Raw genomic sequence first — 18,903 nt, 5'->3', positions numbered from 1 at the left:
CAATTTTGCATTTAAAAAACCTGAACACCCCTCATTTTGAAGGTGTGTGTGTAGAATGTTGCTCCTATTTTGATTTTGGAATTCACTCTTCAGTTGTCAAAATACCGTCCAAGCAAGAAGAGCAGCGTATCAAAATTTTGCTCGCGCATCGCGAAAATCCGAGCTACTCGCACGCAAAGTTGGCAAAATCGCTAAAAGTTGCCAAATCAACCGTTACAAATGTAATTAAAGTGTTTGGGGAACGTTTGTCGACAGCCAGGAAGTCTGGATCGGGGGGAAATCGAAAACCGGAAGCCGCTGAGACGACAAAGAGAGTTGCCGGTAGTTTCAAGCGAAACCCTAACCTCTCTCTCCGAGATGCCGCAAATAAGCTGGGTGTATCGTCTACAACCGTGCATCGAGCCAAAAAACGAGCCGGACTATCGACTTACAAGAAGGTAGTGACTCCAAATCGCGATGATAAACAAAATACGACGGCCAAAGCGCGATCCCGGAGGCTGTACACGACGATGCTGACGAAGTTTGACTGCGTGGTAATGGACGACGAAACCTACGTCAAAGCCGACTACAAGCAGCTTCCGGGACAGGAGTTTTATACGGCAAAAGGAAGGGGAAAGGTAGCAGATGTTTTCAAGCACATGAAACTGTCAAAGTTCGCAAAGAAATATCTGGTTTGGCAAGCCATCTGTACCTGTGGCTTGAAAAGCAGCATTTTCATAGCTTCCGGGACTGTCAACCAAGAAATTTACGTGAAAGAGTGTTTGAATAAACGTCTGCTGCCTTTCCTGAAGAAACACGGTTGTTCCGTACTGTTTTGGCCGGATTTGGCATCTTGCCATTACGGTAAAAAGGCCATGGAGTGGTACGCCGCCAACAACGTGCAGGTGGTTCCCAAGGACAAGAACCCTCCCAACACGCCAGAGCTCCGCCCAATTGAGAAATACTGGGCTATTGTCGAGCGGAACCTAAAGAAGACCAAAAAAACTGCTAAGGGCGAGCAGCAGTTCAAGGCAAACTGGCTTTCTGCGGCGAAGAAGGTGGACAAGGTGGCTGTACAAAATCTGATGGCAGGGGTCAAGCGTAAGGCCCGGCAATTCGGATTTGGAAAAGCGGAAGCCTAACTGAATATTTTTCCTGAATTTGATACTAATTGAACTTGAAAAAGAAATTTAATTTGATTTTTTAAATAAACGATTTCACCGATTTACACGCGTTTTCCCTTGACCAAATTTTGACTGTATCACTTTTTATCACCATGTATCAGATAATTTTGATGCCTGCGCCTAATCAATGTTTTCTAGCTCTATTAGGGTAGATGTACCAGTTATGGCATACGTTCCTATTATGGTATGTTCCAATTATGGCCTATGGGAATTCCAAAGGCCATAACTGGAACACACCATAATAGGAACGTATGGCCATAACTGGTACACCTACCCTATCAGATTTCATTGCACTGCTTTACAATATTGCTGAATAAATGTGAATACATTCAGTATAATAGCTCTTATACCACGATGCATCCATGTTTTAATCGCATGCTTTGTATATGCTTTATAAACGACGTAGATTAATTATTCCACAACTCTGGTTCAGTCAAAAAAACAAGACAAAATCAGTAGAGTAGTGGTTACCATTTCCGCTTTCCAAGTAAATGGTAGAGAGTTAAATCCCAAGCTCAATCTTTTTCTTTACTTGTGTTCTACGTTTAATTTATTTTAATCGTAATCATCGATCAATTGACTCACGACAATGAATGCATTGATCTAGTTTAAAAAATAACCGAGCATCCTTTCCTTGGAATTGCAGAGGTGAAAAGGTAACGTTGGTCGCATGTAAAACAACGTTGAATGAATTAATCGTTCCCACAGGGCTGGAGCTGCGATCGGGTTCGTTTTTGCTGTCAAGATGTTTTCTCGTGATTCCCCGTTCTGAAGTGCATTTAATGAAGAACAATCCCCAGTTTAGTTTTCGAGAAGTGGTAACGGAACCAACGGTTATGGCTCAGGTAAGGCCGGTACTTTTCCGAGACCTCTTCCATCCCGACAATTTGTGACGTTGCGAACAATTTCGGCCTGAGAACCCTTTCACATCGGGAAGCAGCCGACCAACGGAAACATGGATGCCATCTCGAGAGCGGCAGAAGAACCCAGTTTACGGACAGTCAACTAAATTGGTGAGTTCGTTCCAGTTTAATATTTTTTTTTGCCATATACTTAGGTAGGGTAGGATGGTCTAGGACCCGCCCTGGGGTGAATTCTGCCACGTGGAATCCCGGAACTGCACGGGAAAAAAAGAGTTCCCATATTTGTGAACCACAGCCGTGAACCATAGTTCACGGTGTATATTTGAGAAAATTTTGTTCTGGATAGTTGGCCGTGATTTTTAGTTCATGGTCCGTTCCCGTTTTCGGGAACGGATTTTTTTCCGAGTGGTAGTGAGAGTGCGGCGAGGAGCCACGTGGGGCCGTTTTGGTCTCGCCTATGTATTTATAAACATTACTTACATTGTAATCGACGAGCAAAGACCTATCTCTAAATGTTTTAATGTTTGCAAATTTACAGAATTTTTAGTTTCGTGTTTCGCGATCGCGAAGCAAAATGGGTATCGTCCAGTAAAAGTTCGAATGGTGTTGGAATATTGGTTCTTCGAAATGGCAAAGAGTATTATTTTCTCGCTTTCCAAGCGGCAGTACAGGCAAAGGTGTTATATCCTAGACAAAAAGTGAGATCCAAAATCACTGTTGTCGTCATCGCCGTCGTCTTCGTGATAGTGTAGGTTTTTTTTTTCCTTGATTGCGTCGATCTTGTTTTCCGTGCTGAGCACCAATGCTACCGACGCCAGGGAGGCAGCTACCACGCCTGGATCCTACCTATCGATCCATCAACTCATGAACCGGGGACCAACGGCTTTACTTCCCTTCCGAAGGAAGTCGTGATCAGAGATGTTATGCCTCAGAACATCCCGGCGGCGCCGACTGGGATTGAACCCAGGCCTTCTGGGGTGAGAGGTAATCACGCTTACCACTACACCACCGGCGCCGCTGATAGTGTTGGTTGAACCATACGTATATTTCAAATAATCAACCGTTATTTCAATATCCGTTTATTCAAAAACGATCGTCGTTCATAGTGATTTTACTCTGCTTACTGAGCAGAAAATCATGGGTTCAATCCCAGACATCTTTACAATAAAGAGTTGATAATATTGGTTCGTTTTCTCATAGCTCCGCATTCGTGTATTTATCAAACTGCGATTGTATCAAAGCAATCATCACATCACTTATCAAGGTGAATCCTGGTCCAAAGAACCCCACCTTACTAACAAAACCTCCCTCCTGTGACCTTTGTGAGGACGCAGAGGTAAACACGGCCCCCATAACAACAAAGGTCACTTTAACTTTCTTTCCCATCTCCCACCTGGTTGCAAAGACGTGGCCGGCGTCATCATTGATCTTTAATATAAGGAGTCACTGAAACTTTTAGGGGAAATGGATGCAATGTCGGCAAAAATGACCCTAATTTGGGCCCATACATAAATTCAGCAATCGATTAAATTTTCAATAGCGATCAAAAATATCCATTAGTACCGTCCCAATGACGCGTTCATCTAGATAAAACTGATAAAAAGCAGATTTTTAGCTATGGGCCTAATCTTAAACCCATAGGCCAACATTAGAGCCATTTCCCCTACAATGAGAATTTTCGGTCACTCCTAACCCCATTCACTGTGCAATTTCACTGATTCTGGCCAATCACGGAGTAGCAACCATTGATTTGTGGAGTCATTCTAAGCCGTCTAAGCATGTCTGATGCAGAGAAGCAAGCTACTGATTTAATTTTCAGATCTGTATGACAAGGTTGCAAATACTCATTTCAGCTAAAAAAATGTGTTTTTTTTTTTTTAAATTATGAAATATATTGGATAATCCAAAGCTATGTTGATCATTATAACATTAAATTTTGAATAACAAATGATAAGACAATCTTATTAAAATGTCGTAATAATACCTCTGACCAAGGAAAAATGATTTATATAATTGTCATAAAAGTTGACGATACAAATACTAACGAGGAAAGGAATTCCGCATTTCCTTTTCCCAAGTCCTTTTCCTCTCCTTCCCTTCCCTTCTTCTCTTTTCAGAAAGCGAGTAATGGCGCTATAACCATATGCCATATAGGGCTAGGACAAGAGTTAGTGCTCAGGTCCCAACCGCTAGAAGAAAATGGTAGCGAGCAAGGGCGCTATAACCTAGGCGAATACAGCATTCCCTCCGTATAGGTTACGTCCGCACACCGCTCTCTGTTGTCCTTCAACTGAGGTCGGCTGGATCGATTGAGGGATGGCAGTGGGTTGGCGGTGCCGTCCACGCTTGTACGGAGGGAGGACTGTACGCTCGAACACAAGGGGTAAATACCTGTGTTCCATCCCAGGAGATCGGACAACCAAGGAGTGTACATTAACTTTCTTAGCTCTGTCACTCCCAACGATTTATATAGCCTATTTTCAAATCCTGCATACGGAGCGGTTGGTACGGTATGTCCCCGCTCTTTGATTACCTGTGGATTAAATGTTAACCACTGTATATACTTATTGCCTTCCTTCAAATAACAACTGAAGTGCGGTAAAAATCGGTAGAACTGTTTCAAACACACCGTTGGTACTTGAGCGGGTCGGTTTTCATCTCTTTTGCCAGTGGTGGCGGGGGGGATACCCCTTCTCATCCCTCTCCAAAGGGGGAGTTTGGTAAAGAGAGATGAAAAAACCGATTTGTACCTTCCTTAAAAGTTGTCCTAGCTCGCTATTCTAATATCTATATACAATCTTCACACTGCCGTACTCTAACGGAACTATCAACTCTATGCTTTCATCTACTCCATCTATCGTATAAAAATTACCACTACAGTCTGTCATTTTAAATTAGCATCTTCAACTATGTAAATCGTTGACTTCACGTAGAAGTAATACTAAAACATATAGTCAAAGAAATGTAAGTGTAAATAACAATAATAATGAAAATATTTTATGAACCGAAGTACTTCCAAAAATTTCTTCACATAAACAGAATGCGACTGAAATTTTGATTTACTGTCAAAATTTCAATCGCATGAAAAGCCCAGCTAAAATGAAGGAAATCTATCAAAATTTATGATGCTCATCCCTCGATCATTCTGGCAACTGAAACAACATTCACGACGTAAGACGTAAGCGTGAAAAGTGAAAAAAAATCTTTGGAAATGCCTTTAATGTATTCAGAGATGACAGAAATTTTCATGCAACTCAGAAGAAGTCAGGCGGTGGAGTCCTTATAGCTCTTTCGGCCAATTTTAACTCAGAACTCATCTTTACACCAAAGTTTACAGGATTTGAGCATATTTGGGTGAAATCACACATAACCGGTGAAATGCACGTGTTCGCCTCAGTGTATTTTCCACCAGACCATGCTCATAAAAGCACTTATGAAGCCTTCTTCCAAAGTGCTGAACAAATTCTATCTGAGCTTCTTCCTGAGGTTAAAGTTCATATCTATGGAGACTTTAATCAACGCCATGCTGACTTCATTCTGGACTCTGAAAATGAATGTATCTTACTCCCAGTCGTTGAGGGTAATGAAACATTGCAGTTCATTTTTGACAAAACTGCTAATTTAGAACTGAACCAAATTAACCACATCAAAAACCAACAAAATTGCTATTTGGACTTTTTACTAACGAATATTTATGAAGATTTCTGTGTGACCGAATCATTAAATACACTGTGGAAAAATGAAGCGGTTCACACAGCAATTGAATATTCTTTATTTGTGCATGAAAACCAAAGACCCAACGACTGCGAATACGAAGAAGTCTTTGAATACAAATTAGCAGACTACGAAAAAATAAAATTTAAATTAAACAGTGTCAATTGGCAATTAATTTTAAGGAATGTAGGAAATGTCAAAAAAATTGGTATATTGGTAAAAAAAAGTTATCCTCCTATTGCATAGAGTTGTCCGTGAATCAGGTAGAAGTCCTCGTCATGCAGTTGAACAGGAAACAAAAAAAATAAACAGGTAGCACAATCCTTCACGTGTACATTAAATGGACAGCTACTCACCTTCTCAGGAGTCTGCGTTGAATACGCTGCACAGTTAAAGTCGAAAAACTTGTAAAACTCGTTGAAACGCTCAGACGTGAACCGTATTGGGTCATGCAAGCAGTAGTTCGCAGCACGAGGTCCAAGATGCAGGAAACTCCTCGACCGAAGAACTCGTTCGGGTGCGTAGATTTCGAATTCAGCCAAGATTCCTGGAGAGTCGATATCACCAATAAGTACTTTCGCTGCGAACACGGCCTGACTAATCGTCCGCCTATGTTCTAGTGTTTCAAGACCCAGGAGTTGACAACGATCTTCGTACGGCGGAAGGTTCACAGGGTCATTCCAAGGAAGGTGACGAAAGGCATACCGAACAAATTTCCTTTGAACAGATTCAATCCTCGCTATCCAAACTGCTTGATACGGGCACCATACTATCGAGCTGAATTCCAAGATCGATCGCACTAGAGAGCAGTATAAAGCTTTTAGACAGGCAGGATCGCGAGACTCGTCAGCGATCTTGAAAATGAACCCGAGTTGCCTGTTAGCTTTCGCAACGATGCCCGAGTAATGAAGCTTGAATGTTAAGGCGCAGTCCAGCGTGATTCCTAAGTCACGAACGTTGCAGAAGTTGGCGATTTATCGTATAGTTGAATGCCACTGATTTCAGCTTGCGATGAAATGAGATAATATTACATTTTTTTTACATTCAACGTGTGAGATAGTTTCTTGAGCACCACTCTTCGAAAGTATCGATTATGTGCTGAAGCCGCAAGCAATCGGTGAAGCTACGAACAATCACATAGTTCTTCTCAACCAGTTGGGAGGATCAGTCCGACCTCATTCACAAAAATCGAGAATAGCAATGGTCCCAAGTTGCTACCTTGAGGAACACCGGAGCTGTTTGTAAGATAGTCCGATTGCTCTGATCCGATCCTAACACAAAGTTCCCGATTGGTCAGATAGGACTTGAACCAACGAGTTAAACCCGAGGATACACCGAGTTTTTTAAGTTTAGCTAGCAGTATGGAGTGGTCAACCCGGTCGAATGCAGCCTTTAGATCGGTATATACAACGTCCACCTGCGCTCCAGCTTCCATACTCCGAAGACATAAAGAAATGAACGGAGCTAGATTTGTTGAAACTGATCTCTTGGGATAAAAACCGTGTTGGTCAGGAGAAATGTAATTTCTGCAGCTAGAGAATAATGCGTCGTTGATGATGATTTCGAAAACTTTAGAGCAGCCACTGAGTGATGTGATCCCTCGGTAATTTTCGACGTTTCTCTTGTCTCCTTTCTTGTAGATCGGGACGAGGGGGGCAACACATCTATATCTCAATTCTAGATTCTCAACAAATTTACACTAGCAAATCGATTTACGCAAAAATCTTCTTTCATTTCTCGCATCTACTTGCATCGCGCATCATCTTTTTGCAGGAAATCTTCAGAATCGCCATCAATCTTCTTTCTATATACTCAGCATGCGTACAGCTAACCACAGCAAAACGCAATATTTCTTGCATTGTAGATAGAGTCGTCCCCCTCGGATCCGAGGGGGGCGACACATCTAAATCTCAATTCTTGATGCTCAACAAATCTCACACTAGCGAATCAATCTTCGAACAATCTTCTTTCATTTCTCGCATCTACTTGCGTCGCGCATAATATTTTTGCAGGAAATCTTCAGAATCGTCATCAATCTTCTTTCTATCCACTTAGCGTGCGCGCAGCAAAGCACAGCAAAACACAATTTTCCCTGCATCGTAGATAGAGTCGCCCCCCTCGCTCGGATCGGGAACATGAATGACGATTTCCAACGCGTAGGCAACTTCCCCTGCTGTAATTAAATATTGAACTGCTTCGAAAGCGGTGTTGTAAGCTCTGAACAGCATCGTTTCAGGATGCTTGAGGGGATCCCGTCAGGCCAGCAGCATTAGAAAATTTCAGCTTCTTGATGGCGGATCCGACGAGGTCTACTGTAACCGAGGTATTCGTAAAATTGAAAGCATCACTGGGAGTGTTCCTCACCGCTTCAGCAACTTGGGACAACGAAGCCGTAGTGTCATTGAAAATGCTTTTGAAATGTTCTGCCAGAACATTTCTCAAGGGAATTGCTGGCGATTCTATCACCCAGGTGAATTTTGACTGGTAGCCCCTCCTCGTTTCGTTTGGTATTCACAAATGACCAGAACTGCTTTGGATTAAGCCGTAAATTAGCCTGCACACGCCTTGTGTAGCTCTTGTAAAGAATGCGGTTATATGTGCGATATTCGTTGCTCGCTGTTGAAAATAATCGTTTGGTGAATGGGTTACGAGTACGACAGTATTTACGGAGGGCCTTCGATCTCAGACCCTTCAAATTCCGTAGTCGAGCATTGGACCATGCGGATTTGGGAGAGGGTCTCCTCAATGGGACAGAATCAGTTATTGCCCGGCCAACGACCTCAGCGAGGTAGTTGACGGCTTCATCAATAGATGAACACGTGTCAAGGAACTGCCAATCTGACTGTGCAAGCGAGTGACTTAGCGCGACGAAATCTGCTCTACGAAAGTCGAGCTCATGTACATCAACAGGGGGTTATCGTAGCGAACAGGAACAGATAGGTTGATGGAAACTTCCAACGCAGGATGATTGGTGTCGATGCCAATCAAAGGCTCTGGGGCTTCTAGGATAGAACATTCCAGTCCTGCAGCTTCGTTCGCCAGAACGAGATCAAGCAGCCGAGTGTTGCTATTCAGTATCGAGTTGATTTGCGTTAAGCCATGCAGGTTGAAACCATCAAAGAGAACGTTCCATGAGAGCCCAGACTGATTGTAGTCACCAAATACCAGAGCTAGGTCGCTTTGAAATAAGATTGATCCTCAGCGATTCAACTTCAAAACGTTAAAAATAAATGCACACACAAAAACGGAGTGCACAATTTTGCATCAATGTTATGCAACATTTCATAGTTGATCGAGATGATATCAATTAGCCATGAATCCCTCCAATAAGTTCTCGGTACATCTTTTATCTACCGATTGAACAAATAAAAAAAATACTAAGGCTGTGTTCCATTTGGAAAATTTTCACTTAGATTTGACACTTCGAAAATAAATTAAGATATTCGAAAATCCCTCTGTTGTAGATCGGCCGATTTTCGAGAAAGCGTCTGTCAAATTGATTCCTTGTCTGTCAGAAATAAGTCTGCTAGAATAGCAGGTTTATTTGAAAAATTTCCATCTGTCAAATTTAAGTAAAAATTCACCAAATGGAACACAGCCTTAATAACTTGAGCACAGAATCGTTTCTTGTTGCTAGATAAAAACTTCTTTTATCGATATGTGTGCTGAAAATACCTGGGCCGAGTGGATTCAAGGAGAAAGTCGACGAAGAGAATCTTGTCAGTGTTACTTAGGACCTAATGCAATGTTCAGCTTGAATTTTTTCGCTTAGCTGTAAACAGAAAATCGATGAAGAGAATCGAACATTACAAGTAGGCCCTTTTCAACGCTCACTGTCGAATTTCATAACCTAGCACTGAAAAAAAAAACTCGACGGTACCTCTATTTATGCTAAGAGATAAGCATTGCAAGTCACTCCTACTTGAAGAATTATGCAAAAAAACCGTTCTATAGCATAATTTTTCATGTAGGAGGGACTTTCATAGCTAATCTAAAAGCATAAATAGAGGTACCGTCTGATAATGTCAGTGCTTGGTACAGAAAACTGTAATCTGTGTAGGAAAATCCTTGTTATCACCACAGAAACACCCCGTTCCCGTTTTCTATGATGATGATGACGATGGGCCCACCTCTTACCCCTACAAAGGTTTGAGCTGGACGATTTATCTTTAAGATAATTAAATATGACATTTTAACCAGGTTGGCAAACAAAATCGAACTGGTTTCAGTTACAGATATAAATTCCCTCTAGAGTTTACAGTTTCTTCACAGCGATATAAATGTGGAAAAGCTCAGGCGTCCACCTCTTAGTTCGCCTTTTTTTCCACCTAAAATATTCATAAGCATTACAAGCAATCAAGAGTTAATGAACAATCAACAAAGCATCCTATTACACTAGTAACCCCGCAATCTGATGCTATCATAATTTTCAGCAATGTCAGGAATGCTCACGAACCCCCCAAATTTGCCTGAAAACTTACTACTAACTCAAGGTATCTTCCAAATAAGCTTCAAAATTGCATTTTTTTTTTTATCAAATGTTAAATTCAGTCCTCTACATATATCCATAATACGCGCGCGAGGCTCAAACCTTTGTAGACTACTATTTTTTTACTACTATTAAATCATATATCAAAAATCCATCGTGGCGAACAAAATAGTTTTGCAGTGCTACAATAATTATTAAAAAGTCGTTATAATAGCTATCCATATAAAATAATCCGTTAAAAATAACTTCGTCAAAATACATATTTAATTTGTCAATTCATAAAAAAAAAATCACTGGATAACCGTTCGAAAGACAGTTTTAACACAAACGAAGTGACAGACGGAGCGGCTCGAAAACTTTGGTGACTAACCTGCTATTGCAATTTTTCAGTGTACCACATGGCAACACCACTACTACTGGACTGTACCACATGGCAACACTACTACTGGATTGAACTAGCATTTTCACCAATTGAACTAGAATGTTTCGGTTCTATCTCTTTCACTCTACTCTAAACTGAAATGCATAAAAAACAATTACAAAATGATACACTCTTTGCACACTGTCAAAGATCATATTGCACACAAAATCAACTATGTTCAAATCAAAACAAAAAAACTAGCCCATCTGGTGGCTGATGGCACAAGCTTCTAAGAAAATTCTATTACAGCGAACCACCTTATTTTAATTGATTTCTTCGCCAGTTAGTCGTCTGTCACTTCGTTTGTGGTTTTAACGTGTGAAATGCAATGTCTCTTAAATTCTGCTAATGTTGTTGAACGTTTAATGTGTCTAGGCATCGAATTGAAAACATTTATTCCTTTAAAAAATAATGAATTCTGTGAAGCACAAGTCAAGAAATGTGGTGTTCTTATTTCATCCGCGTTTCTAGTATTATATCTATGCAAAATAAAGAATGTGCGTTCACAAAACGCACGAAATCTTAAAAAATCATATTAAGATTTTTTTTTAATTCAATCAATAGATTAAAGATGTACCGAGAATTAAACGGAGGGATTTCAAGCTAAAATATTCTGATCGCGAATCACGATACTAATGTAATCGATTTTTCCTTTACCGACTTCTTTTGAACTGCGTACTAAGTCAAGAAATGCTATGGAAAAGTAATTTAATTAGCATTCCGTGTCCTATTGGAAGATTGCCGTAACAGTTCAACGCAGATGTCGCCACTGCATGATGATGATAATGTTGACAGACTGCATATAAAATTCGTGAAAATTAGCGTTAAATCATAATTTTCATCAAGCCTGTGTAAAATTCTTCCAATATAACATTCGAATTTAAGAAGAAAACGTTTTTACGATCAGACTGATGTGCATCTTTGACTTTTCCAGTTGAACTTTCATAAGATATATTCATTTCATTTCGCGGCTCCAACAATGCTGCATCGTAAATATGATGTAAACAGAAGTAAATTGCTCAATTACTCAAAATAACGATGATTTGTCATCTTGCTATCACTTTGAAGACCATCTAGCACCATTTTATAGTATGGTGCGTGTTGAGTAAAGCAAGTTCCGTTGCGTTTTCCGTCGAAAATTGTGAGTATCAATATGTTTGCTAAGAAAAGGGCAAAATGAACATTTATTGAATATTGGCGTCCTATACAGCCAATTCTCCATTACCACCAGCATCATACAACCTTTCCTAAGTAAATTCACTTAATTTCCACTTTCATCCTAGTGGAAATCGCTCATATTCACCATTTTCCGAAAAATGCAGCTGCGCAGGAGGTAACCTCTCCCTGTGGGTGCAAACTTGTTATGCATAATTTTCCACGAAAACATCTCCGATCGATACCGAAATAATAACAGTTAGTTTGCAAACACGTTTTCTTACACGATTCAAGCAAAAGTTTCCACGGGAAATTATTAGTTTTTCTTTTTGGACCGATATGCCTCAAAAATCGTCTGTTTTACTTGGAAAATTTGGAAACTATCCTCCTTCTAGTAGTTCTCACTTTGAAATGTAGGAGGCGAAAGCTTGGAAAAGTTTCACTGCAAGACGCCAATCCCGTAGCACATGTCATTACTTTTCAGCTGCGTAGCAGGCCTAAAGTGCATCTTAGCGTCTTTTTTAATAATTTGAGAGCGCTTTCTATTTTTCGATACCTCAAACAAATTCCATACTGCATTACCGACATTTTCCACCAATAATTATTCACTTGGCAACACTTCCGCATGCATGCGTCGAAAGTGCATCTCCCATTTGTCACTGTCAGTTTTTTTTCTCTCGCGATGCACTTTGCGCTTGTGTTTGTACAACGGGAAAATTTTCATCATCTGCGGTGCGATGTGATTTGAGAAAGTTATTTTTCGCGTTTTCGGTATCAAAATTGATTCAGAAGTGCAATCTTGTTGTATAAATCCGTGCAGCTATCGCGCGTGAATGTAAATCTTTCGAAAGTCCGAGGTTTGGTAGATGCGCCTATGCGAAAATGGTACTTAACATTTGCGATTGCACATTCTGGACAAAAGCGGCATCTCAGTCTTTTTGATAGTGCTGCAAAGTGGTGTGCGTGTGTTTTATTGCGCATTCGATAGAACTCCGAACCCGAAAATAATCACCAAGGTATGTTTTGTTTGGTTGCGTTCGGAAAAAAGAGTGTTGCTAGATACAAGTTGTTTTGTGAATACAAAGTTTAATATTAATGAATGTTGGTTTCACCTTGTTTTGTGTGTTTGTGCATGCTGTTGTTATTCTAGATTGTAGAAGCTAGATTGTTATATAGCTGTGGTTATCAAAAGAGAATCGCTCAGAGCAGATAGCAGTGTCAACCTTTCATTAGCGCAAAATTGCTTTCATAAACAACTTAAATCGCCGATCTCTCGCAAATAACGGCTCACTTGTTCCATATTAACGATGCCAGTTAGTAGAAGAAACATTCCTCTATCAGATAGTGTCGTTACTTTGCATGTGCATTGTTTATAAAAGCAATTGTGGCACCGGTAGGACCTTTTCAAGAATTAATCTAGAAATATGCGACTTTCTTGATTAGTCACATATTAACTGTTCATAAAACAATAATTTTCCCATCTCTGCTAGGTATCTTTTTCATAAGGGACAGTTATGATTTTATGGGCAGTTAAGTACACACGCAGCGAAAAAAGTTGTTGAATATTACATCGAATCTGCTGCACCCAAGTCATTCTATCAGTTGTTGTGTAATATTACGCTTTACGATGTAACTACATGGTTTGGTGAACAAATTTACATTCATCAATGTAATATTGCATCAGTTTTTTTTTTTGCAATTGACCACTTTGTCAAGCCGTTTTGGCGTGACTTTCTACCAGCGATTTCACAAAACTGGACCAACTAATTTCTATTTTTGTATGAAACGTACAATAATTGTTATTATTGTTGGATACTTTTCTTAAAATAATGTTTTATTTCAAAGTTCGAGTGTTAGTAAACGTCATTTTAACTGCTCGAATGAAGTGGTTAATTACATCAATATTTGATACAGCGGCATGGATTACGTCAGATCAGAGTACACTTTTTTTTTGCTGTATATTTCTTTTTTAGGTCGAAGTTATCAAAAGATATATAGCGTATAATGCGCACATACTTTATAAGGGCGATGAAAAGTGCGCTTTTACGTTGAATCATGTTTGTGTCTTCGTGCACTTATTCCTTGGCTCATAACGAAGGGCAAAGATACCAAGACAATATTTGTAACGTTAAAGCGCACATTTATTAGCGATTCCGTACTTTTAAAGAGTCCAGTTGTAAATAATCATCATCGAGTCTAGTTATAATTAATCTATAGAAATGCAAAATACAATAATAAATTAAATTATTTAATATTGCTGCGGGTTCAATTTTAGATAAGCGACACTGGCAGCACTGTGAAGTGCAACTCTCCGGAACATCGCGAGGTGAGAAAACTTCACTTTACGGCCCAGAAGTGACAGACGGAGAAAACAACAATGGTGGCCATCGTGGAGCAATAAGTTTTAATTTTCTCAATATACTTTCCAAGTATTGCCGTGCCTGGCCGCCGAGAAAAACTAAATTTTAATCTGTACTGCGTGTTAAACATTTGCTAGTTCTCAAAATAAAGTGCAGTGTGAAGGTAACCATGGATTTCGAAGAGGATTCTTCAAATACACGGGAGGCATCCTGCACCCCACCACTGCCGACGACGGATTTGACGCCCAACGAAATAATGAAATTCGGCCCAGGGGGTGACGATTTGCGAACTCCGGAAAGAGTATCCACTCCTACGGCGGACAACGAAGATGCCGTGGACGAACCTATGCTGGAATCGGTTGTTACGAAAGTCGTTCAGCAGCCAGAATCGAAGGACGTAGAGCGCCCTTCCACTACTTTGGAGGAAGACAAAAATGGCGATCAGAATACGATTGAGAAAGGTGCCTCCAAGGGGGAGAAGTCTACAGTGGAGACGGCAGAGAAAAATTCGTCGCCCAAGCACCCAGCAACCACGGACGAAGAGAAGCGAGCTGAAAGTAAGTAGTTTTGATTCTATTCTGAGTGTGAGGAATATACATGGAAGAATTGGGGACTGCTTTAGCCTTGTCGGATGAAATTCGAGTGTTTGGTGGTTCTGTGTGTTGTTTCCTACGGAGATTTTGCAACATTGATTTTAATTTCATGATGTTTTATTTTAATAGAGCACAAGCTTATTTATTTGTGTTATTATGCCTTGTATTTTCGTCTACTATTAACACCAAATTTTCCTGATCCTGAAATTAGTAATCATCAACGGTAAGCAAACATTAGTTTATCGATTTTTATATTAGATTAAAAAAAAAGTTTAATTAATCAGTAAATGTTCGTAATTAAATTTTAATTGTCATTGCTATTTCGAACGATACAGCCAAGCCCCGAGACTAGAAGAATGTTTGCAGTCAACTGAATGCCATGATGGATAAGATTCCTAAGGGTTACATAAATTTAATGTCTACTACTAGGCGAAGATTGGTTCGTCAATTGGTGAAAAATTGAGCTGGTTTAACTGCTTATTATGAAAAGGTTAATTAAAACATTTGTACATTGTTTTTGACCAAGTTTAGTAAGTAGAGGCTAGAGCCTATATTGATTCTAGACCAAAATAATTTCAATCATTTTTATAGAAGCTTTCTACATATAGAAAACAAAAAGTAAAACCATCGAAAGAATTAAAGGGCTGTTCATAAACTACATAGGTTGTTTTAAAAAGTATTAAAAAAGCCTCGCAAAGTAGGCATTTGTTCATACATTTTTTTGGAAACCGTAGAAACTCGCCAACCCCCGCTTTTCTACTGCCCCTCCTACTTCGCGCAACCAATGAAACGACAATTTATTATTTTTAGTTTGATACCTGATTGAATGTCCGACACTTCCTATTGTATCATGTTTTAAGCTTGCGTTATTAAACCGCAATAAAATTTAAACGGTGTTATGCCAAAAGGAGAAAAATAGGGGAAATATAAAATTGGACGAGATTGTTAAAACATGTTGGGAAATAATGACTTTTGATATCTAATAAATATATGCTATGGTCCTAATTTGACGCACCATACAAATGTAATACCGTGGACCCCCGTTAAAGTGAACGACACTTCGTGCATATTAACGGGATTCATTTTTAATTTGAACTACTAGTAACCCTACGACCATGAGAAAAGTGAGTTTCTGGTAGCCTTGTTTTCTGTTTTGTTTTGATTCTGCGTTCCGTTTCACATCGTTCCATTTCGCTTTACTCGTTTCCACTAGAATACTATGGATTCCATAGATAAGTGGAGGCACAAAAAGTTGTTTTGGCAACCATGAAAAATAAATGATCTCACTGGCATCCATGAAAAAAGTTCATGACATCAGAGCTCTTCGTTGTGCAGTTTTGTTTTGTTTCGTGCATAAAAGTTCAAAATGAAGTGCAAAGCAAATCTTTGCAACAATGACTCGAGCAATGGTTTGCTTTATCTTCCCTAATAAAAATTGTATGGTTAATTTGCTTAACGACGTGTTCTGGGTATCATCCAAACCATTTGTGGAATAGTTCAATGATTTGGGTTATCGTTCGTTTATGGTTATTTTTTATTAGGGTTTCCTTCTTCCGTTGTCCGCGAAATAAATCGGAATGTGGAGTGTGGAAAGCGTTTTGGGCTCATAATATTACAATACTTCTCCCTCAAACAACAACATGATGACGTCATGCTCGTTTGGCTACACTAACTGACAGTTCGTTTTGCTACATTATACTTAGCCTCCGCTTATCCATGGAATCTTTAGTATCTATAGTTTCCACGAGCTAGCGGAGAGATTAGCGGGGTTCAAACTAAAAAAATGTTCAGATTAAGAACGGTCAGATTACCGGGAGTCCACGGTAATTTCAATTAATTGTTGATTGTTGAAGATTTCGTTAAGTACATAGCGTCCATGACAAATAACTATTAAATCAAAACAGTTATTTCTATTGATTCTTCATAATAGTAATGCGTTCTCAGCAAAAATGAGTCAGTACACATCTAGAGATCATGAGGTGGGGACATAGGGTCATTACCGATTTAGGATCCCATCGACATTAGTCCCAATGATGGATTAAGCAATACTAGAAAATACAATATAGTCAAGAAGTAACAAGCTGCAAAGGCCGTGAAGTCCAACTTAATTCCTAATTCTTAAAAATATATCACGGAATCTCTGACACAGTGTCTCGAGTGCCAAGTGGAAATCAAATAAGGAAGCAACCCGATTGAAAAGCCCATTGATAGCACCATACGAACTATAATTTGTACGACGAAAAGGTATCCTCAGCATTGCGTTGATACGGAGTGCTCGTGGTTGAACGTTAACGTCGATTTGTTGTACAATAGAAGGACAATCGATTCTGGACTGTAGAATGTCTGCCACAAACAGGGCCCTTGTCGTATCTCGTCGACTCCACAAAGGATCCAGGTGAATTAACTGGCACCGACTTTCGTAGCTTGGAAGGCGATGAGGATCCCTCCAAGGCAATCGTCGAAGGGCAAACCAGATGAATCGTCGTTGAATAGACTCTACTCTGTGTACACTGTTATGGTAGATGGGATTCCACACAGGGCAGCAGTATTCTAACACCGACCGGACGAGGGAGCAGTAAAGCGACTTCAAACAGTAGATGTCCGTGAAATTTTTAGCTATCCTGAAAATGAAGCCGAGCGTTCTGGATGCCTTGTCGATCACGAACGAGATATGCTGGCTGTATGTGAGTCGACAATCTATGATGACTCCCAGATCCTTAATGTGATTCAGACGATGTACGTCAACTCCTTCTAGGATATAACTGAATGTAATTGGATGTTTCTTCCGTGAGAACGTGAACATTTTGTTGGATTTACAACCATGCGGTTCAGTTGGCACCAATTAGCAAAAGCGTTGAGTTGGAGTTGGAGAAGGTGGCAGTCAGCGATGGCTTGGATTCAGAGATAGATTTTCATGTCGTCTGCGAACGACAGTCGTGGACCGTCGAGGACGAAATTGACGTCGTTGGTATACACAAGAAATATCAACGGGCCGAGGCGGCTACCTTGCGGGATACCCGAAGTGACAGGGAGCGAAGGAGATCGGCAGTCGTCGATTGTAACTTCCAACTGACGATCAGATAGATAGGATGCGAACCATCGAAGGAGACTGCCGTTTATACCGAGCCTATCCAGTTTGGCGATCGCTATAGGATGGTTCAACTTAGCAAAGGAGACTGATGGTTCCATGACGACCAACTCGAACAGTTTAGATATGGCACACAACGATGTCATGCCGCGATAGTTGTCGACGTTTCTTTTGCATCCCTTCTTATGCACTGGAAACATCTCAGCTGATTCCTTGTAGGAAGGAAACACTCCACTGGAGAGGGACATTTCGAACAGAAGGCCACCAGAGGAGCCACCAGGCTATCGATGTATTGCTTGAGAAAGACGGAAGGAACTCCATCAGGTCCAGGCTTAAATGAAGACTTCAGTTGCGAAGCCGCCCTAGTTATCATAGTGCTGCCAAAGATTGACCAGACATTGGAACATTACTGGCTGCTAGAGAAATGTGCTCGTCAGGTAGGTTCTCATCCGAGAATACACTCGCAAACTTGGTTGAGAACAGACGGTAAATGTTCTGGTTCTGAGTCTCAGTTGAGACATATTCCGAATTTTATTTAATACCCGTTTTGAAGGATTTTCGCAATGAACATAGCTTTATTTTAGAAGTAGGTAAAGACAAAGGGTTAAAGCAGTCGAAATTTGACTTATTTGACAGATGCAATTTTTCTGCCGCTCATATATTAGCGAAAGAAAGCTATCCACAAACAGTTTTTCGTTGCGAATGTAAAGGTTGAGTGTTAATGAAACACTAGTGGTTGATTATTGGGTGCTATTTCGTGCGCAGGCATAGTAGAAAAGTGCATCAAGTTTGGACCTGCGTCAAATATGGTGCCACCGCGGTAGTTCACATTCATACAAAGGCGAGTCAGCTTGAGGTAGGTCCGAACCTTGTTCCTCCATGCTGCATCCCCTCGTTGTGTTAAAAGCCAGTTCTTCAAAAAGTTGATCGCTTTCATGACCGGTATGCTGGACAAAAGAGTTGTGACGTTGAAATATATCATAACCTCGTCCACGTGTCTCCTGAATATTAAAATTGCTAGGTGAACTCGTCGGTGTCACTCACTTATAAAATGTCA

General features: G+C 40.3%; 2 protein-coding genes across 2 annotated transcripts in view; both read left to right on the top strand.

Annotated features, from left to right (window-relative positions):
- The window catches only part of LOC135711022 (BUD13 homolog), a 440,257-nt gene that overhangs the window by 252,308 nt on the left and 169,046 nt on the right, over nucleotides 1–18,903 (top strand). The gene's annotated exons all lie outside the window — the stretch shown is intronic.
- LOC135711017 (serine/arginine repetitive matrix protein 2-like) overlaps nucleotides 12,536–18,903 on the top strand; it is a 34,505-nt gene continuing 28,137 nt past the window's right edge. Inside the window, exons 1-2 of the mRNA XM_065233756.1 lie at nucleotides 12,536–12,821; nucleotides 14,081–14,722. Coding sequence (XP_065089828.1) covers nucleotides 14,335–14,722 — 388 coding nt within the window. The 5' untranslated portion in view covers nucleotides 12,536–12,821; nucleotides 14,081–14,334. The remainder of the gene's footprint in view (nucleotides 12,822–14,080; nucleotides 14,723–18,903) is intronic.

Source organism: Ochlerotatus camptorhynchus, unplaced genomic scaffold (genome assembly GCF_037179485.1).
Source record: "Ochlerotatus camptorhynchus isolate MF236.1 unplaced genomic scaffold, CSIRO-AGI_Acam_v1.1 ptg000416l, whole genome shotgun sequence".
NCBI classification, from domain to species: domain Eukaryota; kingdom Metazoa; phylum Arthropoda; class Insecta; order Diptera; family Culicidae; genus Ochlerotatus; species Ochlerotatus camptorhynchus.
The sequence above is the reverse complement of the archived record's forward strand: the minus strand, read 5'-3'. Positions and strand labels throughout refer to the sequence as shown.